The sequence below is a fragment of the Anabrus simplex genome, chromosome 3, assembly GCF_040414725.1.
Source record: "Anabrus simplex isolate iqAnaSimp1 chromosome 3, ASM4041472v1, whole genome shotgun sequence".
In the NCBI taxonomy this organism is placed as follows: domain Eukaryota; kingdom Metazoa; phylum Arthropoda; class Insecta; order Orthoptera; family Tettigoniidae; genus Anabrus; species Anabrus simplex.
The window spans coordinates 341727476-341755370 of NC_090267.1; the positions used below are offsets into that span (position 1 = coordinate 341727476).

Below are 27895 nucleotides of genomic sequence, written 5' to 3' on the forward strand. Positions count from 1 at the left end.
AGAAACAGCCGTATAAATATAATTGAGCATGTAATAGGTGTGCGACGGGAACTTCCTACGCTTAGATTTGAAACAGCCAACCATCGGGTGATTACGTGATTTTCTCTAAGACTTGACCACCTCAGGGTCTACGTCAAGCCATTGAACTGATAATTAGAAGAGGCCTTGACTCGGTATATATAACCCAGTACTTGAGTTATTCTTGGAAACCTATTTTCGAACTGCTACTGAAACACGAAGTGTTTATTTCAGCTGTCGATAATATAAGTCTGTTCAGTGGTTACAGCATAATTTGTGGCCACCTATGTTGCATCCTGCATAGCTGCCATCCTTATAGTCCCGGGTTTGATACCCGATACTGCCAGATATTTATTAACTGCATGAGGGCTAGTATGTGCTCAAAAATGATACATCCACGTCGCTTCCACTTCAGCCATAACTAACTCCCGAGGACATGCTGCCCTTTCTGTGTGAATGATGATCGGATGAAGTATTCTTTCCGGGTAAAATATTCCGGATGTAAAATATACCCCCACTGGGTTCTCCGGGTGGTGACTGCACGGGAGGGGGCAATCATCAAGAAGATAAATACTGATATTCTGCGAGTCGGGGCGTGGAATATTAAAAATTAGATGTAGTTGGTATAAGTCTAGTGCGTTGGCGGGAAGAGCAGGATTTTTGGTCAGACAACTAGAGAATCAAACATGGGAAATGCAGAAGTTGGTTTAATAATGAATAATATAATAGGGCTGCGGGTAAGCTGCTACGACTTGCGTAGTGAACAAATTATTGCTGTCAAGGTAGACACCAAACCTATGCCCATCACAGTAGTGCAGGTCTGTACACCTTCTACTTCAGGAGACGATGAAGAAATCGAAAGAATGTATAAAAAGAGAGAGGACTGAATACAATATGTAAAAGGAGACGAGAATCTAGTTGTGGTAAGAGACTGGAATATATTGGTAGTCCAAGGAACACAAGGTAATGCTGTAGAAGAATTTGGACTGCGATGAATGAATGAATGACTGAAAGAGGAAGTTGGCTAGTTGAATTCTGCACGGATCATAATTTAGTATTCGCTAATACTTGGTTCAAACAACACTAACGAAGCCTGTGTATGTGGACAAGACCTGGAGACGCAGGAAGGTATCAAACAGACTTCATTGATTAGGCACAGATTCAGAAACCATGTGTTGGATTGCAAGAAATTCCCAGGACCAGACGTGGACTCTGACCACAACTTAGTGGTTTTGAAATATCATCTGAGGTTGAAGAAAGAAAGGAATGCAAGAAGATGTGATGTAGATGAAGTTAAAGAAAATAATGTGAGGGATTTTTTTTTTCAAGAAACATGTTGCACAAGGACTATGAGAAGGCATAATGAAACAAAATAGATGGAGAGTTGACAATTGTGAAGAATGAGATCAATAGGACTGCTGAAGTAAGTTCGGAAGAAAGATAAGTTCAAGTATGAATCAATGGATAACTCGGGATATATTATGCCAGATTGACGAACGGCGAAAATAAAACAGTACAAATAATTATAAGCACAGAAAATCATACAGGCGATTAAAAATGAATCAGTAAGAAAGTGTAGGTGTGCTAAGGAAGAATGGCTGAAATATAAATACGAGGATGTTGAACGTTGTATGGTTGTAGAAAATGTAGACGCTGCGCACAGGAAAATTAAGTAAACATTTGCAAAAAAGGAAAAGTAGATGTACGAATATTAAGAGCTCAGATGTAAAACCGCTTGTAGGGAAAGGAGATAAGGAAAAAATATGGCAGGAATGTATTTAACAATTGTATCAAGGGAAAAATGTACATGAATACAGGCAATTACAGAATGAAGTAGGTAGAAAGTGCAGGTCAGCTCAGGAATACTTGCTGAATGAGAAGTGTGAGGATATTGAAGGTTGTATGGTTGTAGGGAAGGTAGAAGTCTCTGTTTGTGGCACATTTACATAAAATAAATATAAAGAGATTCAGAACGAAGATAAGAAGATGAGCAAGTAAATCACGATGAGAATGAAGTGTATTGATAAACATATTATTACGACAGAGCACTACTGAAATTCTGCGAAGTAATCCAATAGCAGTCAATAAATGATTAAAGAAAGAAAGAAAGAAAGAAAGAAAGAAATAAAGAAAGAAAGAAAGAAAGAAAGAAAGAAAGAAAGAAAGAAAAATGGCTTGCGAATAGTATGGTGTGGTGGCTAATATGTATATATAAGATCAAGGGTTACAGAGATAACCATGACTAAATTCATATTTTATTCTGTGGAGAAACAGTAGAAGACGCGCATCTATTGAAAGTATGTAGGAAGACCGACTCACTTAGAGTGAAATATCTGGGTAGGAATATAAAACAAAACAAAAAAATGGAATGAATTCCACACAATGTTAAAATTACTAAACACATAGTATATTGCTTCGGGAAGAACAGATGTGTTTCTCTATTTAAAAAATATATGGCGAAAGAAAATGAGAAAAAATAAAGTAGATACTAGGGAAAATAATGAAGAGTAGGATACATGTTTGTCCTAGAATATGTAACATTGTATACCATATAGGATAAAACATAAAAATAAACAAATGTGGTAATGTAGAGAGTGAATATAAACCCAATTAGATTTGAGGGGAGGTACGATAGAAACTTCGTACTTCTACCATTTTCAAGCTATTATAATGAAATTTATGTCACGTATATAGACGCTTACTAGTAAGATGTTCACTAAATTTCATTCATTTAGTTTATTTGGTTTTGAATTTATACTTCGTTTTATACATTTTTGGCACAAAAGGGAAAACACTCTTTGTGACACTATTTTATGATAAATTAAACCAAATTTAGTAAAAATGTACCTAATGGATGTACAAATAAAGTTTTATATATATAATGCCTAATTCTGCCTCTCATTCACAGCGATATTGAGCAAACGTGAAGGCTTCAGCAGCAGATGTTGGTACCAGCTATATGTATACCATATAGGATAAAATATAAACATAAACAAATGTGGTAATATGTAGAGAGAATATAAACCCGATTAGATTTGAGGGGAGGTCTACTTTACAAGAACCTCTCAAGACCACGACGTTTGCACTTAAAAAATATACGTTTCTTTCAGCGAAGTTGTCATGATGGTGTAGGTACACAGCTACATCTAACGGCATGAGCTCGAACTACGTAGTTTGTGACTTCTATTACCTTCCATATTGTATTTGGAGGGAACGTAAACGTTCGAAAGATTAGAACTGGTACCAGGCATGTGTTACCAGAACAATGCAATGATAACCATCATTTTATATGAACTGTTTGGTAAAAAAAGACTATGATTTAGTGAAATTAGTTATTTTTTCCCATTCTGGGATATCAGGACACATTATTTCTATCAAAATGCACAGCGCGTCTGATGGCCATGGCCATTAAGTTATCAAGTGTATAATAAAGTGTGATATTGTGGTTAGCCGCTTCGAGTCCTTTTGATTGGAAAAAAAATTACCGCTAGGATGTTGGTCGGCAGTGTAGGAGAGTTGGCAAAATACAATTATTAATCACTATATTGCGTACCAAAAGCCTAGATTAAATTCCGAAACTTATCGCAGTGGTCCACCTCAGTGGTGTAGTGGTTAGCTTGATTAGCTGCCATCCCCGGAGGCCCGGGTTCGATTTCCGGCTCTGCCACGAAATTTGAAAAGTGGGACGAGGGCTGGAACGGGGTCCACTCAGCCTCGGGAGGTCAACTGAGTAGAGGTGGGTTCGATTCCCACTTCAACCATCCTGGAAGTGGTTTTCCGTGGTTTCCCACTTCTCCTCCAGGCGAATGCCGGGATGGTACCTAACTTAAGGCCACGGCCGCTTCCTTCCCTCTCCCTTGCCTATCCCTTCCAAATTTCCCATCCCTCCACAAGGCCCCTGTTCAGCATAGCAGGTGAGGCCGCCTGGGCGAGGTACTGGTCATACTCCCCAGTTGTATCCCCCGACCCAGAGTCTGAAGCTCGAGGACACTGCCCTTGAGGCGGTAGAGGTGGGATCCCTCGCTAAGTCCGAGGGAAAAACCGAACCTGGAGGGTAAACAGATAAAGAAGAAGAAGAATAGAGGCATAGTTGTAACAAGGAAAATGTAATGCATGGATCAAATAAATAGCCGGTCCCGCGGTGTAGGGGTAGCGTGCCTACCTCTCACCCGGAGGCCCCGGGTTCGATTCCTGGACAGGTCAGGGATTTTTAACTGGATCTGAGGGCTGGTTCGAGGTCCACTCAGCCTACGTTATTAGAATTGAGCAGCTATCTGACGGTGAGACGGCGGCGCCGGTCTAGAAATCCAAGAATCACTGCCGAGAGGATCTGTCGTTCTGACCACAAGACACCTCATAATCTGCAGACCTTCGGGCTGAGCAGCGGCCGCTTGGTAGGCCATGGGCCTCCGGGGCTGTTGACCATGGGATTTGGGGGTTTTGGTTTTGAATGAAATAAATGAATTGCAATAAATGGCTGCTCTGTCCCCAGTTCCAGGTGATTCAGAACTAGGGGGTGGGAGTTTTCTATTCTATGAACGGTTTTGTATCGTTCAGGGGCCCAAGTTCGGTTATAAATCAATCAATCAATACTGACCTGCATTTAGGGCAGTCACCCAGGTGGCTGATTCTGTTGTCTTCCTAGCCTTTTCTTAAATGGTTTCAAAGAAATTCGAAGTTTATTGAACATCTCCCTTGGTAAGTTATTCCAATTACTAACTCCCCTCCTATAAACGAATATTTGCCCCAATTTGTCCTTTTGAATTCCAACTTTATCTTCATATTCTGATCTTTTCTTCTTTAAAAGACATCACTCAAATTTATTCGTCTACTAATGTCATTCCACTCCATCTCTCCGCTAACAGCACGAGACAAACCACTTAGTCGAGCAGCTCGTCTCCTTTCTCCCAAGTCTTCCCAGCCCGAATTTTGCAACTATTTTGTAAATCACCCAAAACAAATCGAGCTACTTTCTTTAGATTTTTTCCAGTTTTTGAATCAAGTAGTCCTGGCGAGGGTTCCATAAACTGGAACCATACTCTAGTTGGGGTCTTACCAAAGCCTTATATGCCCTCTCCTTTACATCCTTACTACAACTGCTCCGAAACTATAAACGTATTCTAGGTAAGAACGAGACTCTACCATTGCCTAGTGCAGTAGTAACTGTAGACAAGCCTCAACACCGTGCGTCAGAGACCTCATCACGCCAGGTTCCCACAACAGAGCAGACAACACAATGAAAATGACGGGGTTGGACCAGCCGAAGGTCTATAAAATATATAGGCTAGCACGTCTAGTTGAAACGCTCACCAATTGTAATATTGTGAATAATAATAATAAATAATAATAATAATAATAATAATAATAATAATAATAATAATATTAATAATAATAATAATAATAATGCCGGGCTGAGTGGCTCAGACGGTTGAAGCGCTGGCCTTCTGACCCTAAATTGGCAGGTTCGATCCTGGCTCAGTCCGGTGGTATTTGAAGGTGCTCAAATACGTCAGCCTCGTGTCGGTAGATTTACTGGCACGGAAAAGAACTCCTGCGGGACTAAATTCCGGCACCTCGGCGTCTTCGAAGACCGAAAAAGTAGTTAGTGGGACGTAAAATAAATAGCATTAATAATAATAATAATAATAATCGGAGAGGCATGGTGGAGATGTTTCCAGTTGACACCCTCTATGTGACCAGCGTGTCTATGAGGATGAGGCCAATGATGGATTGTAACTGAAGACAGCACAAAAACCCAGCCACAAGCCAAAGGAAAGTTAAATATAATTTAAAATCCCCACCCCGGGTGGGGATTGAACCAAGAACCTCTTGGACCAAAGATTAGCACGCAAACCATTTAGCCATGGAGCCGGAAATATTATTATTATTATTATTTTTATTATTATTATTATTATCATTATTATTATTATTATTATTATTATTATTATTATTATTATTATTATTATTATTATTATTATTATTATTATTATTATTATTATTATTAACGTCTTAACACACATAGGAATTTTACTCTGGAAAGAAAATGAATGAAAATTCACAGCCTGTTTCCAGTCTTTCGATCGGGTCAGGAATGGAATGAATGAAGCCCCATCCAGGGGCGAGGATAGAAATTGTGCCTACTGCCGAATCCTGTCGCACTCCTCTGGGGCAATGATTAAGATGAAATGAAATTATATTGAAGAGTGTTGCTGGAATTAAATATGACAGCGAATCCTGAGTACCCGAAGAAAAACCTGTCCCGCCTCCGCTTCGTCCAGCATAAATCTCACATGGGGAGACTGGGATCTGAACCACGGAACCCAGCGGTGAGAGTGGCACGCTCCGCCTGAGCCACGGAAGCTCTACTCGGGAAAGCTAAGACATTAAAATTCCGATCGACTCCGCTGGAATTTGATCATGGCCACCAATGAATATCTTACTGGGGAGAACCACAGCAATTCAATCTATTATTATTATTATTATTATTATTATTATTATTATTATTATTATTATTATTATTATTATTATTATTATTATTATTATTATTATTTAAGGTATTAATACTCCTGTGAATTTTTAAATATTCACGTTTCTCATGCTTTATTCTCCCTTCGACTTCTTGTGAGGTGACGCTCATTAGAGCTGTTGCTTTAACAACAACAATAATCTATAATACAATGAAATCACTTACAGCGTACTGGCACAGGAGTGCCAAGAATATGGAAAGTGTCCCTGTGTTCACCATTATTGACGATGTGTCCAACTTCGTAGAAAGAACTGTAATACACCTTCTACAAGGTAGCTCATTTATACTAACAGCAGTAGGAGATAACAATTAGCCTATCTGAAGACAGGAATACATAGTATCTTAAAGATATCACTAAGGTACAGCATACCTATAATTTCCTTGTCAGTTTACGATAAGGATGGTGAGTAGGCGTAATCAACTAGCAAATTTAATATTGTTTCGTAATATTGTGATTGTATTATCACATTTTAACATAACCGCGTCATATATCATAGCCATACGTCACAGCAATTTTTAATGCATAAAATAGTGTTTTAACCATATTTTATTTTCTTATTTAACGTATCATTTCCCTCGTCACATTTTACTGCCATATCTTCAGGTACACAATATCGTATTTCACTGTCATATTAGATACTTTTGGAGAGTTCGGCGGCATGCGGTATCCAGTGACTCCATGACGAGGTCTGAACAGGTGGGTGACGTCACAGCGCGATGCGGGCTGCTAGCTAAGAGCGCGCTTTTAACCTCACATGATGTTACACTGGCTACGTGTTCAGGCTTAACATCACAGACCCCGGGTTCATTCCAAGGCTTAAGGGCGTTAACCTTACAGATCGAACTTTGATGCCAAAAAGTGCAAACTGAACCCTACTGCCAACATGATTATGGTCAAGAGTACAAGCTTAACCTAACAGGTACGGATTCGACTCCAAGCTTAACCTCACAGGCCTTGGATTCGACCCTAGACGTAACCTTACAAGCGCGTTAGCCTTACAGTCCCAAGATTAATACCAAGAATGCCTGCTTAACCTAACTGCCAAATTGATTTTGGACATGAGGGTTAGCTTAACCCAACAGGCACGCATTTGACGCCAGTCTTAACCTTACAAGGGCGTTACAGTCTCAAGTTTGAGATCCTATCCCAGGCTTAATCTAACTAGACAAGATGAGACATGGTCCGGGGGCTTTTGGAGTTGAACTTGGCACAAGATGGCTGCTACACACATTGTATTAACGGTACTAGGGAGATGGTGTAAGGCGTATTACATATGATTTATTCATGGGAGCACATTTGAGGCTCGCAGCTAAGCGACTGCGGAGTCCAATACGCCAGCGTGTAAAGTGATGCGTAACTCGCTATTGGTTTTCAGTGTTTGGAACACTGAATTTTTGCTTTTAACATTTCGTGCTTATAGATACCAACTCTAGAGACTTATAGTAGCTTACAATATTCTGTCAATGTTTCTTGACACCTATCCCCTTTCTTAGAATTGTAAAGTACATTTTCACTATCTGGTCTACGAGCATTGCCCTTGGTAATGTCGGTGTTATCTCTGACGGCCAAATATAATTGCTATTTTAACTCGTGACTCATTAGACATATCTTTCGAGTCAATGTCATCTTGTGAGCCCTCTCTTTCTTTCTCTCTCTCTCTCTCTCTCTCTCTCTCACCGGGCTGAGTGGTGGCTCAGACGGTTGAGGCGCTAGCCTTCTGAACGCAACTTGGCAGGCTCGATCCTGGCTCAGTTCGGTGGTATTTGAAGGGCTGATCAAATACATCAGCGTCGTGTTGGTAGATTTACTGGCACATAAAACAACTCCTGCAGGACTAAATTCCGGAACTTCCGGCGCGCACGCGAACGCGCGCGTGTGTGTGTGTCTTGGAAGAGTGTACTCCGTATTAATTACTGTTCCAATTCCCTATCTCGTTACATCATGGGACGGCATAATTTATACTAAACCACATCCTATTGAAGGTACCAAATTTGGATCTAAAATCCTTTGTACTGGTATTAGTTTAACTTTAGTTTAGTTTAACTTTATAATTAGTATTGTTCATACGGTAAAAACTGCGTAAGCTGTATTCTCATATATTTGGCACAAGTGATAAAACATAACGTCATTCACAACGTACCATCTTAACTTGTATAGTTGGTTCTCCACATTATTTTAAAAAGAGTACCAACTTGGAGAATTAAACAAACTAATTCAAGTATATGCTTAGCCAAAAGTCACATGATGATATTAATTGTTGCTTTAATATGGCTAAGATGGTAGTGACCATATAAGATGAAAGTGAGGAGCCCGGCACAAGTAAATGGAAGCAATGGCAGGCTCAGCTAGGGACTCCATGGCTAATAAGTTGAGAGTCCTTGAGAATTTACCATTTTAGTCGTCTCTTATGACAGGTGGGGTATACCGTGGGTGCATTCTACGGTCCCCACCAACAGAGGAATTAATAAGGGTAAAAAAGATGGGATAATCGGTACCTATTGCCAGTGATCGTAATAGAAACATGAAGAAGTCCGACGAACGAAATACCAGGCAGAGAAACTCGAAGGTAATGAGAGGTACGAAAATGGAAGACTCCCGACTTCGCAAACTTTGTACCTTCAGGATTGGAAAAGAGGAACAATGGAGCAAGGAAGTTCGTGAGGTTAGAGGTAAAACAAGTAGAAACAATGCGAGACTCAGTGGCACACCTCATGCTCACCACCTCAGACTGAAACAGCCAGGGCCGGGCTGAGTGGCTCAGACGGTTAAGGCGCTGGCCTTCTAACCCCAACTTGGCAGGTTCGATCCTGGCTCAGTCCGGTGGTATTTGAAGGTACTCAAATACGACAGCCTCGTGTCGGTAGATTTCCTGCCACGTAAAAGAACTCCTGCGGGACTAAATTTCGGCACCTCGGCGTCTCCGAAGACCGTAAAGTAGTTAGTGGGACGTAAAGCAAATAACATTATTCATTATGAAACAGCCGGGCTGAGAGGCTCAGGAGGTTAGGGCGATGGGCCGGTTCGATCCTGGCTCAGTCCGATGTTATTTGGAGGTTTTCAAATATGTCAGCCCAATGCCGGTAGATTTATTGGCACGTAGAAGAGCCCCTGCGGGACAAATTTCCGGCACCTTGTCGACTCCGAAAACTGTAAATGAAGTTAGTGGGACGTAAACGCAGCATAATAATAATAATAATAATAATAATAAGGGGAAAAAGGAACTTCCAAAAGATCGAAGTGTCTAATAATCTCCTTATACAAGACAGATGATAACAACGAATATAACAACTGTAGATAAATACCCTCATTTCACATGTAATATTATTATTATTATTATTATTATTATTATTATTATTATTATTATTATTATTATGAAGCATTACTTAGCACTGGTTTCCTTGTTCTTTTTATCCTTCTTATGTTCACAAAACTAGCTCATCCTCTTATTAATTTAGGCCTGTCTTATTTTTGCGTCCCTGAATTTCTTAGTTTTAAATCTCTTCCTGTTGGGATTATTATTATTATTATTATTATTATTATTATTATTATTATTATTATTATTATTATTATTATTATTATTATTATTATTATTATTATTATTCGGATAGAGAGTCCATCGGATGTCACAACTTACAGTTGATTCTTGCAACACACAGGGAATACCGGCGGTATACAGCATTCCCTACCTTCAGTGGAAGCCCTGAGGTGAAGCAACCTTTTAGAAGGATATTAAAGGAAGTAATAAGAGTTATGGATTGATTAAGAACAGAGTAAAAATAAACGAGTGTACATAGCCTGCAAAGACAAAATCAGGGCAAGTTTTGTCGCAGAAAGAGGGAATACCGCTACTCTCAAACGGAAAAGGTATTCTTCAACATTACTGAATATTAGATTGACAGAACTAACACTCTAAAAATAACGTTTGAAGAAGAACGAGAGAAAGACAGAGCCATGCTATGTATACAAAAAGTAACAGTGAAGATACGGTGTGGTGAAGCACCCGAAGTATTGTAGATCAGGTATGTACGGAGATGATAAAGACATGGGCCCATTAGGAGTACCGTGGTTGTATAGACTATTAAAAGGGATATGGAAGAAAAAGGGTCCACCTCTCTGGTGTAGTGATTAGTGTGATTAGCTGCCACCCCCAGAGGCCCGGGTTCGATTCCCAGCTCTACTACGAAATTTGAAAAGTGGTACGAGGGCTGGAACGGGTCCACTCAGGCTCGGGAAGTCAACTGAGTAGAAGTGGGTTCGATTCCCACCTCATCCACCTTGGAAGTGGTGGGATGGTACCTAACTTAAGACCACGGACGCTTCCTTCCCTCTTCCTTGTCTATCCCTTTCAATCTTCCCATCCCCCGCAAGGCCCCTTTTCAGCATAGCAGGTGAGGCCGCCTGAGCGAGGTACTGGCCATTCTCCTCAGTTGTATCCCCGACCCAGAGTCTAAAGCTCCAGGACACTGCCCTTTATTCGGTAGAGGTGGGATCCCTCACTGAGTCCGAGGAAGAAACCAACCCTGGAGTGTAAACAGATAAAGAAGAAGAAGAAAGAAAAAGGGGAAAAAGGAACTTCCAAAAGATCGAAGTGTCTAATAATCTCCTTATACAAGACAGATGATAACAACGAATATAACAACTGTAGATAAATACCCTCATTTCACATGTAATCAAGATATTTGAGAGCGCATTGGAAGCAAGACTGAGGATGGAACCCAGCGGTGAAAATCCGGAGCGCTACCGCCTGAGCCACGGAACTTTCTGCTCTCAAAACAAGTACTCAATTTACTATTTAACACTGCGACTGCGAATATCCAGTTTCGCGAAATTACAGTTCACTGGTCTTTACTACTTAGCCGGCCCCGTGATGTAGGGAGGACCCGGGTTCGATTCCCAGCCAGGTCAGAGATTTTTACCTGGACCTGAGGGCTGGTTCGAGTTCCACTCAGCCTACGTGATTAGAATTGAGGAGCTATGTGACGGTGACTTAGCGGCCCCGGTCTAGAAAGCCAAGAATAACGGCCGAGGTGGTTCGTCGTGCTAACCACACGACACCTCGTAATCTGCAGGCTTTCGGGATGAACAGCGGTTGCTCGGTACTTAAGGGGCTGTAGTGCCATGGGGGTGTCTTTACTACTTAGAAAGGAATATTTATCTAATACAGTGACGCCTAGGCTATTTATGACAGCTGTTGGCGGAGTTGCAGAGGATCAAACCAGCCTTCGGGCTGAATACACAACATACATACACTGATGTTGATCTAGAACCATCTGATCACATTTGCACTTCTTCACAGCATCCACACTGGATGACTGTGAACCCTCCTTATTTGATCCTCAGAACAATTTCATAATTGTTCAATGAAAGTCAGTCCGTTTTAAAAATATCTGTTCCTACGTGGGTATTCATGTCTCCCATTATTACCACTTCCTTGCCCTCTATGCACCAGTCTAGTTCCTCCAAAAACACTCTCAAACACTCTTCTGCACTTCCCATCTAATGTGCATACACCTGTACGAAATCTTCTGTTACAATCTGAAATCCAAGTCTGATCTCAATTGTTCTGTCGTTTATTGGGTCAATTTCTTCCGCATACTACACTAGATTTTCTCTCAGAATAACACCTACATCAGCGTAGCCTCCACATTTATCCTCCAGTAGACTCGTGATCAGAAGAATCCCGGGTGGAAAGAAAAAAAAGGTAACGTTTGGGCGTAGATTTTGGCCGACCCTGAGGTTGAAGGAGAAGCAAGCTAGGCAACGTCACATGTGTTCGTCTTCCAGGAGGTGTGGCTTGTGACGTTATGCACTCAGATGTAACTCCCAACTACATTTTCTCGCAAACCGATTAAGATGTTTCTATAGTTAAATATTCTGGCTACTCTGGCTTTCCCTAATCAATAAAAACAATTAATTATCTAAATTTTAATTGTGAAGAAATGTGCACAATGTAATCTCGCCCCAGTACGTATGACATTTAAGTGTTTGATCAGCGCTGACAATAACTCCATAGGAACGGTTTTTCAAACACTCTTGCGTCACTGATAACAATAATTATTTAATCCCAAGTAATTTTTATTTATTTCATTTATTCCTGACTTACATTTGTGGCAAAGTTATGGCTCTCGGCCCTCTCTTAGACAACCACTTTAAACAATAACATTTAAAAAGGTAAACATACAGGTGTCCGCCTCTGTGGTGTAGAGGTTAGTGTGATTAGCTGCCACCCCCCGGAGGTCCGGGTTCGATTCCCGGCTCTGCCACAAAATTTGAAAAGTGGTACGAGGGCTGGAACGGGGTCCACTCAGCCTCGGGAGGTCAAATGAGTAGAGGTGGGTTCGATTCCCACCTCAGCCATCCTGGAAATGGTTTTCCGTGGTTTCCCAATTCTCCTCCAGGCAAATGGCGGGATGGTACCTAATTTAAGGCCACGGCCGCTTCCTACCCTCTTCCTTGTCTGTCCCTGTCCCTTCCAATCTTCCCATCCCCCACCAAGGCCTCTGTTCAGCATAGCAGGTGACACCACCCGGGTGAGGTACTGGTCATCCTCCCCAGTGGTATCCCCCGACCCAATTCCACATGCTCCAGGATCCCTCACTGAGTCCGAGGGAAAAACAACTCTGGAGGGTAAGAAGATTAAGAAAGAAAGAAAGAAAGAAAGAAAGAAAGAAAGAAAGAAACATAAAAGTAAGATACAGTAATTCTACAAAGAATTAATACTACGGACAGATACTAAGACTAGGTTACAAATCAATACGAATTTAGTGTGACAATACAAATATTATTAATAATAATAATAATAATAATAATAATAATAATAATAATAATAATAATAATAATAATAATAATATATAATGATGATGATTATGATGATTGAAGTGAAGATGATGAAGGTAGTAATTTTTGAGGGGAATTTCAAGTGGGGAATCATAACGGGTACTAATTTCATGGAATGAGGAAAGAAAATAAAAATTAGAAGATAGATAAGTAGGAGTGTTCGTGGATAGCACTTGGTAAACAAGTATCTTTAGGTGAACATTCCTTCATTCATTTATGCGTAACCATCCCAATGTTTTGAAATATGGTGTAATATGAGCGTCATATCGCAGTTGGAAGGCATATCGTATGCATGGGTTGTATGCTCGTTGAAGTCTCAAATCTTGCTCAAAATTTAGCTTGACTAGTACCGTATTACTGTAGCCTAAAATTGGGAATAGTAGTGCTTGGATTAATTTTAATTTAAGGTTTTGCGGGAAACAATTCTTGTGACGTTTCAAGGGATATAGAGTTGCATGAACGTTTCTAAATGGATTGGTTACGTGTTCATTCCAGGTCAGATTCTCATTGATGGAGATTCCAAGATCAGTTACATTCTTAAGATACGGTACAGCAATGTAATTGATGATGATTGGAAGAGGATTGATACTGCTTATTACATGTAATAATTTAGAGTTTTTCTATGAAAATAATTTATGTTTCACGAGGATTTAGAATTAAGTGGTTGTTTTTAGAATAGCCGGTTAACCTTTCAGTATCTGAATTAATATGCTGAACTGTTTCATGTAAATTGTTTATAGTGGTGTGTTTGTATATCTGCATGACATCAGCATGTAAGTGGTAGTTACAATACTGAAGTGTGAAGGATATCTCATTAATATGCAAGACGAAAAATAGGGCCCCTATAAAAGACCCTTGAAGGACACCGGATGATTATCTAGCCCATTGGGTCTTTTATTGTTTACCACTAAGCACTGGCGACGACTTATAAGGTACGACTTTAAAAAGAAATAGGGCTATCGGGCCGATATGCAGAGAGTGGATCTTGCCTATATTTACCGTGTCAAGCGCACTACTGAAGTCAAGGAGTGTCAGAATCGTCACCTGGCGTTTGTCCATTGCTATTCTGAAGTCATCTGTTACCCGAAGAAGGGCAGTCGTAGTACTGCGTCCCTTTCTGAAACCAGATTGCAATGGGTCAAAAAGAGAATGACTGATTAAGAATTCTACTACCTGCTCGTGTACAACCAGTACCTAGTACAACTCGTTCAAGGACTTTCGAGAGAGGGGGAAGAATCGAAATAGGCCGGTAATCATAATGCCCATTTGCTGTGGTTTCCTTTAATATTGGGGTTACTACAGCATCCTTCCACGTCCCTGTGGTTAGACAGTAGCGGAAAAAGTGGGTAATGATTGATAGAACAGCGCCAATAATATTTTTTATAAAGCCTATTGGGATGGTATCTGCTCCATTAGCTCGTGACTTAACTGAATTCAAAAAATTCGCCTTACATTATTTACACTGACAGGGTGAATGGAGAAATTATTTTCGTTTTCTGTAGGATCACTAATTCTTTTATTTAGATGGATATGATTTTGAGGTTGAGATTCCTTTATTGGGTTAGTTACGAAGTGAGAGTTTAGTGTATCGAGAGATATAGTTGGCACGTGAGTCTCCTTACATTTTCCATCTCTCATAGCTCGAAGTTTGTTCGAGGTGTCACGTGCATTTAAGTTCATTGTTATATGTTTAATGTGATTACATTTGCTATTGCGAATTAATCGCTTTGTTCTGTTACGTAAAAGACGATACTCCTCAAAATCTATTTCATTATTTGTTTCCTTGTGTCGGCGAAATATTGCGTCACGGCCAGCCATCGTTGCTTTTATAACGCTACTTAACCCAGGTGCAGGCGAGCGAGTGACTCTAGCTTGCCTAACTGGAGCATGGTTGTCATATACTCTTGTATGTATGCTCAGTCTTCAGCTCTAAGGCTCCGCCATCAGCTGTCATACATGGCCTAAGCATCACTGAAGGGGCGTACTAGGAAATGAGGTAGTTTCCCGCACTTTTCCTCACCGAGCCAGAAGTTGCTATCACATATAATTCTGCCAAGCCCACTGAAATGCACGAACCAACCGACCCTATGAGCAACATTCTCACACATTCATAGACTGGCTGCAGAAGGAATGGCATTACTACCATCGCTCGTACCCCAGTCGTTTTCATAGTCAAAGCCAAGGATAAGACAGAGACAAATCAATGAAAGTAACAAAAATTGCCCTAGCCCATACCAGAAGACATAGTACACTGTAAACACTAGATCCCGCCAGGAAAGGCATATAGTCTTATGAGTAGAGAGTTAAATATTGTCACTTTCATGTCTGTGTCGTGTAGTAAACTGTGCGCATCATTTTGGAGTTGTTGCAGATGGATATTTTCAAATCCTTATAACAAATAGTTTTCGCTTTGTACTTTGGTACACGTAGAGAGTATCACAGGTAAATTAAGTCATAAGTTGTGATGACAGATACAGGGAATTGACCGTGCTTACGAACTTTATGCGACCGAGCTCGATAGCTGCAGTCGCTTAAATGCGGCCAGTATCCAGTATTCGGGAGATAGTAGGTTCGAACCCCACTGTCGGCAGCCCTGAAAATGGTTTTCTGTGGTTTCCCATTTTCACACCAGGCAAATGCTGAGGCTCTACCTTAATTAAGGCCACGGCCGCTTCCTTCCCACTCCTAGCCCTTTCCTCTACCATCGTCGCCATAACACCTATCTGTGTCGGTGCGACGTAAAGCAACTAGCAAAAAAAAAAAAAAAAAAGAACTTTATGCGAGTTATTTTTAATTAGGAGGTCAATACTAGTATGGCTTGTATATCTTAACTCGACACCACCACCCAGCCCCAACGCACACAAAATACTTACCTCGTGGACCGGTCGGAATGGGCTACAGACTGCCAGGAACTGAATTCGTGCCTCTTAAACTTATGACAGGAAGTAGAAGGGGCATATACCCACAATAAAAGATAGGGGTTACAAGAATTTTTATTAACATAACATGAAATTCAAATGAATATGCAAATAGGAAAAGAAGTAGGGGATACAGAGAAAAAGGTACTCACGTTCACAGACGTAAAGAGTATTGTACACGCTGTCATGTTTCTATTCAACCACAGAATTCTGCTTTGCAAACATTCACGAGGATGCAACAAAAGCGTTACGAAACGTGTTTGCAATTGTGATTAAGATCTTTCATGGAAAAGTAAATTAACTCTTGGCGCAAAGTTTTCCTTTCTCTAGAGTGAGAAGTTGGACTCGCGTGAAAGAATCTAGCTATACTTTAAAAGCCGCACAATTAAAGCATTCGGTAATGCTAGACTTGAACTCCAATCATACATTCGGGCGCGAGTATAACAATTATCTCCAAAGAGACAGCGTCCCCAGATACCAAAAACACTGAGAAGTAGATCCGACAAAGAAAACAAAACAAAACAAGGATACTGAGGGGTTTCCATAGTTAGGAGATCAATAAGCATATCTAACGATTAAACAGATGAAACAGAAAGAAAAATATATTAAAATAAACAGGTAATCGGGCGTGTAAAGCCGAGAGCAAACGTAACAAAAGGAATAATGATGGTGTGAAAAAATAACACCCGTGAGATGCGGAAAAATAACATAAATATAACTTTCAATCCACACAAACGCACGTGCGCACAGTGTAGAGACCAGAATGTGCACGACCAAATAGGTAGTGGATGTCAAGGAACGCAAAATCACAGGCTCGCGAGATTGATTCAAATAACCAGATCGTAACCCTGGATCGCCGCATAGTAGCCAGGCTCATCCAGTTACATTCGTGACCGTCAAACAGTATGCACGCCACAGGATACATTCATATCGTCTCACCCAAGGCGACATGAAATGCATAGCATTAGCGTTAAACAATATCAAATAAGCTCAGCCAGTAGTAGACACGAAGAAAAATAATAAAAGGTCTCAAATCAAAACCACAGGCAAGCACCTCATTCACAAAGACCGATGTTATTCTCCGCCCTCATGTATGAATTAATGATCGAAAAACAAACGAACAAAACGAAAGGCATATAACGTCTGCAACAAATGAATAATGAAAATCACGCAGAACTTGAGTCTCAGAACACAACGTCAGCAAAATTATGACAAACCAAATAGGTTATATAAATACCTTAAACCCGTAATATAGAACCCGACTATTTTATATAATTATGAACATTGACTCTAGATGGAGAGTTGTGTAGGGCAAATGGTAAATCCATTTATAATACCATTTAAAATTTAGCATTATCATTTCACAGCCCAACGCTTCCATCTTCTCCACATAAGTCGTTGTTGACTCTCTCAGAGAACAAAACGCAACGAGTAGCGAGAGAGAAACGTTTCGTCAATTTCTGATGGCAAGAGGCGCCATCTGTCTAATAGAAGAGAATTACATGTCATGTTTGGGAATATTACAGTTTTATATGACTGTGACATCGCCAAAGAATGCGATGTTACAATGGTGCAACACAATGCAAACTTGGTGTAGCTCAATCTAAGTGTATGAACATGATTAGTTTCATCTAGTGGTAAGATCATCATGTGGACGGAGGTAAATAGGTTGCTGATTCGGTCGGATTTCCAAGTCGGGGATAAGATATTTGTGTTAAACTCACGAAGAAGTAGTGAGACTTCCCGCAGATGTCTCAATTATGTATTTTTTCATTTATTCAACGTGGACAGTATTCATATATTTAAAATGCAGAGAATTGAAGGCGAGGCCGATACCCCGTTGGAACCGCGCGAGCGGGTGAGGTTCTCCAGTACTTTTCCACTCGATGCGAGCTGCTTCATAGTTTTACATGAAGCCAATGCCTCACTCCACCGTTCAAACATAGCCAATGAAGAGCTGGCGGCTTGACAGATTCGGATGAAGGGAACTCCATAACAAGGATATCTGTTTGGCCAACTTCGATTTAATAGTGCTGAATTCATTCAGTAAAATGCGTTATTAGCTACTAATCCACAGGTCTGAAATAACCAGAAATCAGGGACAGAGTTTTTGTCCGCTGTTGAGTGAAAATACCGAGTACTGGGCGTTTTTGCATAGTATTTGGTTTAAATGCAAAGTCGTTGAACTAGTCTCTGATTGGCTGTAGTCTCACACAGATGGGAAACCCCCGAAGCTAACCAACTTCCTGTTGGTTATTTGAGCTCACCACCCCATTCTTCCGTTGTACTTTGACAGGGTTGTACGTGGCGCGTTACGGTCTCCGCGAGGAATGTTCTTCTTTGTGAGAACTTGCTTGTGAGAAACAGTGATATTTCTGAACGCCTCGTGTCTAATAACGTACAATTTGCTAATAAAATATCTCGTACGGCGGCTAAGTCAAGTGTGGCCGGTATTAGGTTCGATATTGTGCTATCGAGCACTCTAAGCGGTGAAGAGGGAACTCAGATATCAAATATCTTCCAGATATCACCAGGAACGAGATCAAGAAGACGACTCAACGCCAGGAGATGAATCCAGGACCAACCTGCGTATGATGCCTTTGACCATGATGGGCTAAAGGGTCGAGACATAGCGTATATGTAATCCGTTGGCTGGTGCCTTGTAAGCTGCTGAAAGTTGACTCACGTCACTTGCGAAATTTAAGAAAACAGTAAATGAAATAAACCTGTCATTCATCTTCTTACAAAATGAGAAACAAGTAAATATGTGGGTTACCGAAACTATAAGATGTTTAATTAGTGCAGGATTCTTGTTATACATAAACCGCTAGTGAGCGATAATTTATTTTATGTAAATGTAAATATCAGCCCGAACGGCAATTGCTTGATTTGATATTTATTTCAATGTAAATTTGGACAGTATTGGTATGCATGCTTAGTTTTATTTGTGTAAATAATTAGCTAGATGGAAAGCAAGGGAACATTAGGATTATAGTAGATTATTATTTGTGTTTTGTTGTGCAGTGTACATCATTTCTCTATGTTACGAGTGAATGAATTTTGAAGCCGAATAATTTATTAAATAATTTGACTCAGATAATTTCCAGATTGTGCTGAAAGTGAAAACATAATTTCACTAGACAATTTCCACGTGTTTTAAGGCATTGGATATAATAGTATTATCTTTAGCACAAAAATATGAGATAATAGAATTTTCTAGAAGAGTTTGTTGTGTGAATTAGCCTAAATTAAATGAGGACTGCTCACGATTACTCACGATCACTGACCTGGTCGGGATTCGAACACGGACCTTCCGGGTAAGAGGCAGGCACGCTGCCACGGGTCCGGCGGTAATTTAGTATAGTAAAAATAATCGTTGTCGATGGGTTTAGGATGATTAAATGCTTTACTGTATCTTCAATTCAATTATTTTGAATCAAAACTGGTCCAAGAATATAAAGGTAATTCTGCTCTCTTTCATTGCATTATGAGAAATGAGACTTGGTGGTAAAATAATAAAAACGTCTGTGTTAGCGGTACATGAGGCAGTGTGGAATGTTTTATTTACTACGGATTTATTTAAATATTCAGAAAGAAGAGAAAGGGAACCGGAATCTGTATATTCAGGAAGAAATTTAGAAGAAGAAGGAGACTTGATTTGGAACATGATATTACCGAGAGTTTGTTCCCAGTTATAAACGTCAGAATCGTCACTGCTTATTTATGGAATAAATATTGGGAATATGGTGGAATATAGGATGATTGCGGAAGATAATAATAACTGATATTTTATTAAACACAATGGCAGGTGTAAGGAAATTTGGAAATTAAAATTATTGGAAAGAAAGGACTGGTAAATTGGTGCGTGGCAGGTCGAGATTAGAATGTTGTTAGAGCCAAGGAGAAGGCACGATATATAGGGTTATTCACCTAAGATGTTGCACGGAAATAACATCTAAACAATTAAAGATATCGGTATTCTGTTTTCATATTCGTAAATAATATCCAAATAATGTTCTACGTATTCTCATGGGGGTGATTAATATCCGAGATATTGATAGCAACTCCATATTTTAAACTAGCTGATGTACCCGTGCTTCGCTACGGGATTCTCAGAAAGACTGACTTGGTGGTTTTCCTAACTTAATTCAACATAGGTCATTACAAAAACGTCAGTAGGAATGTAGCGATTGAAAGCAATGTTATGATATAAAATACTCGATCAAATGAAAAACCGCACACTTTCTCACTTTCAACGAAGAGTACTACGGTGCCGATCTAACAGTCCAAAGTTCCAGAGCTGGAATAACCAGGCCGTAGACTGCCGTGAACACTCCTCTGTCATTATTCCGTTAAATATGCACACTACTCAATCCAATCAGTGGCTCAGAGTAGGGATTGTATAGCTCGAATACTATGATGAACCAGTGTGTTACGTACCCGATATATCAGAAAATGTATGAACCAGAGCAATGGCATGCTAAAGAAGAAAGTTATCTTACACCCCAGCTACTTCCCACCAATATACAGGCAGGCTGTTACAGTCGGTACGACCAAGCGGGTTGGCCGTGTGGTTAGGGGCGCGCAGCTGTGAGATTGAATCCGGGAGATAGTGGATTCGAACCCAACTGCCGGCAACCCTGAAGATGGTATTCGGGAGATGGTGGGTTCGAGCCCCACTGTCGGCAGCCCTGACGATGGTTCTCCGTGGTTTCCCAATTTCACACCAGGCAAATGCCGGGACTGTACCTTAATTAAAGCCACGGCCGCTTCCTTCCACTTCCTAGACCCTTCCTATCCCATCGTCGCATAAGACATATCTGTGTCTGTGCGACGTTAAGCAAAAAAATTGTATTCCGTGGTTTCCCATTTTCACACCAGTCACACCAGGCTATTCCTTAAAGCCAAGGCCGCTTTCTTCACACCACTATTCATTTCCTATCCCATCGACGCCATAAGACCTACCTGTGTCGGTGCGACGTCAAGCAAATTAAAAACATCTCGGTACGCTGCAGTAATCCTATCCATCGGGGATGAGAGGAAAGAGAAGACAAAAAGCACATCACAACAAACAATGGTCAATGTAGTGTTATTGTTGATAACGTTTATGAGCTTTCTATATTGCAGGCCTTCACATTAATTTTCTTTCGACTCTGTGATATTAGGGTGTCTTACAAAATTATTTATATCGTAGACTGTAGTTCCTTATTCTCAGACTTTACATACCGATTTTCACTAAATTCTGTTTACCCATTTTCTCGTGACTCGGCGCTGATATGGACTTAGTAACAAAAATCCACATTCATGAATATCACCGATTATATGCGGTACGCTAACAATGTATAAGACATAAGTGATCGGAAATTTAATAACTTCTTACATAACTACTACTAACTTACGACATAACTAAAGTTAGGTTAGTTATGTAGTATTTATGGATACGACCACTAATAACATAAATAACTTATTTGAGAATTACATATCAGACCTTCCCCTAAACTACCATTTCACTCAGCGTGAATAAAATAATTTGTAGCCTAGATTGCAGTGGTTCATCACCCGTCATTTCAACCGATTTTCATTGAATTCTCTTCAGCCGTTTTGTCATGATGCGTGTACATACATACAGACAGACAGACAGGCAGAAATTACGGAAAAGTAAAAAATGCATTTCGTTATCACTGTGGACATAACCGACATAGAAATACGATTCTTTTCAAATTCTGAATAATGTACAGACAAAACTCTTATTTTATATATATAGATTTATCGATAAGACCACTAATAACATAAATAACTTATTTGAGAATTACATTTCAGGCCTTCCCCTAAACTACCATTTCACTCAGCGTGAATAAAATAATTTATAGCCGAGCTTGTAGTGGTTTATCACCCGACATTACATACCGATTTTCATTAAATTCTATTCAGCCGTTTTCTATTGATGCGTGTATAATCATACAGACAGACAGACAGACAGACAGACAGACAGACAGACAGAGAGAAATTACGGAGAAGTAAAAAATGCATTTCTTTGTTACTGTGGACATGACAGATACAGAAATACCATTCATTTCAAATTCTGAGCAATGTACAGGCATAACACTTGTTTTATATATAGATTACATTTCAGGCCTTCCCCTAAACTACCATTTCACTCAGTGCGAATAACATTATTGATAGCCTAGATTATAGCGACCTATTCCCCGACTTTGCATGCCAATTTTCGTGAAGATACGACCCCTAATAAAATAAATATTTGACAATAAAATTTTAGGCCTTCCCCTAAACTACCATTTTTCTCAGCGTGTATAGCCTATATTGTAGCGACTTATTTTCCATCTTTGTCTAGCGATTGTCATTAAGACACGACCACTAATAACATAAATATTTCAGAATTAAATTTCAGGCCTTCCCCTAAACTACCATTTCACTTAGCGTGATTAAAATAATTTATAGCCTAGATTGTAGCGGTTCATCACCCGACTTTACATTCCGATTTTCATAAAATTCTCTTCAGCCGTTTTCTCGTGATGCGTGTACATACATACATACATACATACATACATACAGACAGACAGACAGACAGAAATTACGGAAAAGTAAAAAATGCACTTTCTTGTTACTGTGGTCATGACCGATACAGAAGTACCATTCTTTTCAAATTCTGAGCAATGTACAGACAAAACTCTTATTTTATATATATAGATGGAACAGCACACATTCATACAGCTGTCCTAAAAGTTCAACTGCGTACAAGTTCAAATATGTAAGTATTTTTAAAATCAGATATTTACTTTTTGAGATATCAATGAGAACAGCATGCGAGGTTTAGCTTGTAGCATCAGACAGCGTGCTGTCGGGCAAGGACATACTGACGCGGAAGCATTTTCCTGGGTGTGATTCCAACCACAGAATGGATACCAGGCATGTAAGCATATCGCATGATGGGTTTACAAAGTGTGTATGACAGGCTAACTCATGACAGGACAGGGAGGGTTGATGCTTTTAAAAGGAATAAAATAATAACTTTGACTTGAGAATTGAGAAATAAACGTAACACGGGACACCTGAAGAACTCCTTCTAGAAAAGCAAATGAATAATGCAGTAGCGTGCATTTAGGTTTAAGTCCTGCCTCACCCGACTTGAAAGTGACTTTCATGGTGCCCGATATTCAACACCAGGCAAATACCAGATTGGTACCTTTGGGATAGGCCATGGCCGACGTCCTTTCCGAATCCTTCCCGTTCCCATCCGTAGGGAAAGACGCCCAACTGAGTGCTACCTGTTATACATGGATTTCAAAACAAAACAAAACAAAGAAACTTTCATCTCCCTTCCCCGTTGTCTTCGCCAGTCATACAATAACGTTGCACACCCAGGGTATGTTCCGGTACATCACATAATGTGTACTGTAGTTGACAGTACATGCCTGGTATCCATTCTGGGGCTGGAATCAATGCCAGGAAATAGCTTGTGTGCCAATACTTCCTTGGTCGACCGCACGCTGTCTGATGGGGCATGCAAAAGCCCAAATGCGGCTTTTATTTATATCTCAAAAGGTAACTGTCCGATTTTGAAAATACTTACATATTTCAAATTGTACGCGGTTGAACTTTTAGGTAAGCTGTATGTTCCATTTTAAAATATGGAGTTAGTATTAATATCTCAGTTATTAATCACCCCATGGGAAGAAGTAGCACATTATTTTACAAGCCCCAGGGTATCATTTACGAATATGAAAACAGAATACCGATGTATTTAATGGTTTAGACGTAATTTCCGCGTAATATTTTAGGTAAATAACCCTGTATATGAGATTACCAAGTATTGAGAAATTAAATTATTTTTAGATTAATGACTGGCTGAGTAAATCTGGTCTGGCTGGCTTGCTGGGCTGGCCCGCTAGTAACGTGGACACGGCTGGACTCGCTCAGTGTTGTAATTGTTAGCCGTGCAACACGACGATTTTAGTACCTCAAAATGGCAGTATTACTGTATCACACGATATCCAGGTCACACATTGATCCTTCCTCTTTGTGATGAGATATTGAAAACTATCATCGCGTGCCTTGTCTAGATATCCCTTTCATACGTACTTTCATGTTTTTGCTACGCACCCCTGCCCAGGTACGGTACCGAAACTACAGACGTATGCTACGTCAAAACAATAAAACATAACATGAGTGCATGCGGTACTTACCCAGTCGTGTAAGTGAGTTCACTGCACGTAGAGTGAATAGTTAGATCTCAGTAAGCTGCTGCGTCAGTCTATTGGAGAATGACACAAATGAACACAGCTTGAGGAGAATCAGCTCCTGCTACTCGGCTAACATTTTCACTTACCGTTACCAAAGGCTTCATGGCATTAACAAGAATAGTGTTCCTGTTAAAACTTATTTATAAAAAGAAATAAAACAGGGCTAAATCAAGTTCAGTAATTCTCAAAAACAAACAGAATAATGTTTGCAAATAAATAAAAAAGGAAATTTGAAGGAAAGTCTGTTTTCTCTAGTTTTTTATTTAATTATAAAAAAGTATAGCTACTTTTTAGCAAGAAAGGGAAAAACGGAATTAATTTACGTTACAAACACAGTTCTTTAAAACAATTTGCAATTCTTACCATCGTAAGTAGCATATTCGATGTACTGTATTGTATGTATTGTATGTTACTTTTCGATGTTCTTTTTGCTTATCAACTAGTTTACCTATTCCTAGAAGCAGGTTTTCAGGTATAAGTGATGTGAGGTCTACCATGAGATTCGATCTGCAATCTGTTAAAGTAAATTGTGACTTCATTTTACTTTTAAATGATATCTATGTGGTAGTTTACCTTCCGTGCAAACATTTATTGGACTTTTTGTAGGGTCACAGTGTCTCGTACTTACTGATTAAACAGGAGTCTGAATAATCAGTAATGTATGACTCATTTCATTTCATGATTTAGTCATAAACATATTTATTCACATTCTCGATACATTGGTTTTTAAGAATTAAGATGTTTTGCCAGAATCTCTTCCGTATTTTCATCTCAGGATGCACACCCATTCCTCGGGCATTTAACTTCGGGCCTGGTACACAAGGCCGAAGCTCTAAAACACATCAGAAATTATATATTTTTTTTATTTGCCATAAGTATGTACAGAGCACTCCTCCACATTCAACAGACACTATGCATTAAGTGGTTAAATGAATGACTTCATGAATGAATGAATGAATGAATGAATGATTATCTGACTGAATTGTATTCATGCATTCGTGAATGAATAAACACTTCACTGCCAGTCACTTTGTAAATGAATGAGTCGATGGATGAATGAATGAATAGGAGTTTCTCGGTCTATAGCTACGGAACCCCAGCAGCTACGGAGAGAGAATTACCTTTCTGAATGAATGAATGAATGAATGAATGAGTGAATGAGTAAATGGTTAGATGGATGAATGAATGAATGAACAGAATCCATGCATGCATGAAAAAAGGAAACTCTCCACTCTTAGTCACGGATAACCGGTAACTGCGGAGAGAGCCCTCATTATTTAATTCATGCATACATGAATGAATGAATGAATGAATGAATGAATGAATGAATGAATGAATGAATGAATGAATAAATAAACACTTCTCTCCCAGACAGGAATACCACCAACTAGGGAGAGAGCATTCATAATTGGATGAATATATGAATGAATGGCTGAATGATGAATTTTATTCACTCCGCCTATAGCTCTGAAACCCCAGGAGCTTAGGTGAGTATATCCCCTTCTGTTTGAATGAATGAATGAATGGACAGGATTCCTGCATGCATGAAAAGCAAATGAAACTCTTTACTCCTAGCCACGGATAACAAGTAACTGCGGAGAGACCGCTCATTATTGAATGAATGTTCTCATCCTACAGCTACGGATCACCATCAACTGAGGAAGAAACATTCCATCTACTGGACCCTGATCCACTACATGCAATTTAACAAGTATCTAGGTTAAGCAATAGTAACAACAATGACAAGATAATGATAATAATACTAATACTCACTATATGAATTACCACTATTGACAAATTCTTGACTTCCAGATTCATGACTCAAGTTATCTATCCATCCGTAGTCTGCTCTACCTGCATTACATGATCTTGCAACTCAGAAATTACATAAATATACACATAAGATCAATGATTCCAGAAATGGATTATCGTTGGGAGAAATAAAATTGGATTTTGGACATAAATAACACGATCACACTTCTCTGCCGAACAACTGGTCTGATATTTTTAATATGCAGTGTTATATTGTATAGAATACTGTGACATTTTAACTATACGTTACTACAGGGACCCACTGCGACGCCATTTTTAAAACGTTAAACCTGTTTTTATAATGAGATTAAAATTATGGAAAGGTAATAGATACACAGAGATTAAATTTTCCTTGTTGTAGCTTGACATCAATAAAGAAGAAAACATATGATCATGAAAAAGGAGAGAGAAACCGATACAATAAAGTAATATACACAATATTGGAAGCAAACTCATGTTGAGTGTACCGGGGGTACAACTTCTCCTTCCCGTTGAACTGCACGCCTTCTAGAAGGCCATCTGTTCTAGGAATCTCGAACTAATGTAACTCAAGATACTTGGAACTTCAACCATTAGATGTCTCTACCATCGGCCTATGCGCCCCCTCTGGCGGGATTAGGGACAGTTAATTTTTAAGGGAACTTTCAACTTTCAAAGTTTGTAAACCTTAAGTTGTTGTAGATTTTTTTTCATGTGTTAAAGTTGTCACCACTCCTACGGCTTCCTTCTTCCTTAATAATTAACCAATCAGGTATTTCGTGTATATGTCTCTAGCCAATTAAAACTGAGAGTGTGTACAGGCATCCAGCCTATCTTTCAGTTATTAACCACAGCGGAAAGTGATGATGAAGATGATGATTTTAATGAATTGTTAAGCAATTATGAAAGTGAGTGAGTGATACAGAGTGTGCTGAAATTATTGTAAGTGAAAAAGAAATAGAGCCTCCTTCTAAACGAACGAAGAAAAATACTGAGTTCAAAAGCTATTTCATCACTATTTTCGTGGCGGGCGGATGACTTTTCTCCACCAGACTTTCAAGTAAGTATGGCAGACTATTGATGACAACCCGAAAACCTTCGTGGAGCTGGATTAACAAATCGATATCTCAAACAACCGGTGAAAAACATTAACTCGCACCACCTTCCACGTTTAGAAAATATTTTAAAATAACAACTTATGTACTTGTACGGCGTCATATGTATTAGTTGCCTACAGATTTTAGGAAATCATTTTATTTTGGGCTCTTTCCTGTGTACAAAGGTGATGTACCCATGGGCACAAAAAGTGTACGGTAATTTTTTTCCTCTCAATATAATATTGAACATAAGTGTAGGATTTTCCATTTGCATTTAAATTTATAAAGAACCAACATTTATAAATATGCTAAGCTAATAACCGCACAGGTAAATTAATAATTGAGGCTTCTAATTTATTTCAGAGGAATAAAAAAACACAGCACTGAGGTGCCAAACAGTAAACTGGTAACTCAGCACTTAAAAGAATAAACAAGACTGCTGATGG

General features: G+C 39.5%; 1 protein-coding gene across 1 annotated transcript in view; it reads right to left on the bottom strand.

Annotated features, from left to right (window-relative positions):
• The window catches only part of LOC136867312 (general odorant-binding protein 19d-like), a 37353-nt gene extending 30570 nt beyond the window's left edge, over window positions 1-6783 (bottom strand). The window contains exon 1 of the mRNA XM_068227072.1: window positions 6710-6783. Coding sequence (XP_068083173.1) covers window positions 6710-6763 — 54 coding nt within the window. The 5' untranslated portion in view covers window positions 6764-6783. The remainder of the gene's footprint in view (window positions 1-6709) is intronic.
• Window positions 6784-27895: the final 21112 nt, after the last annotated feature.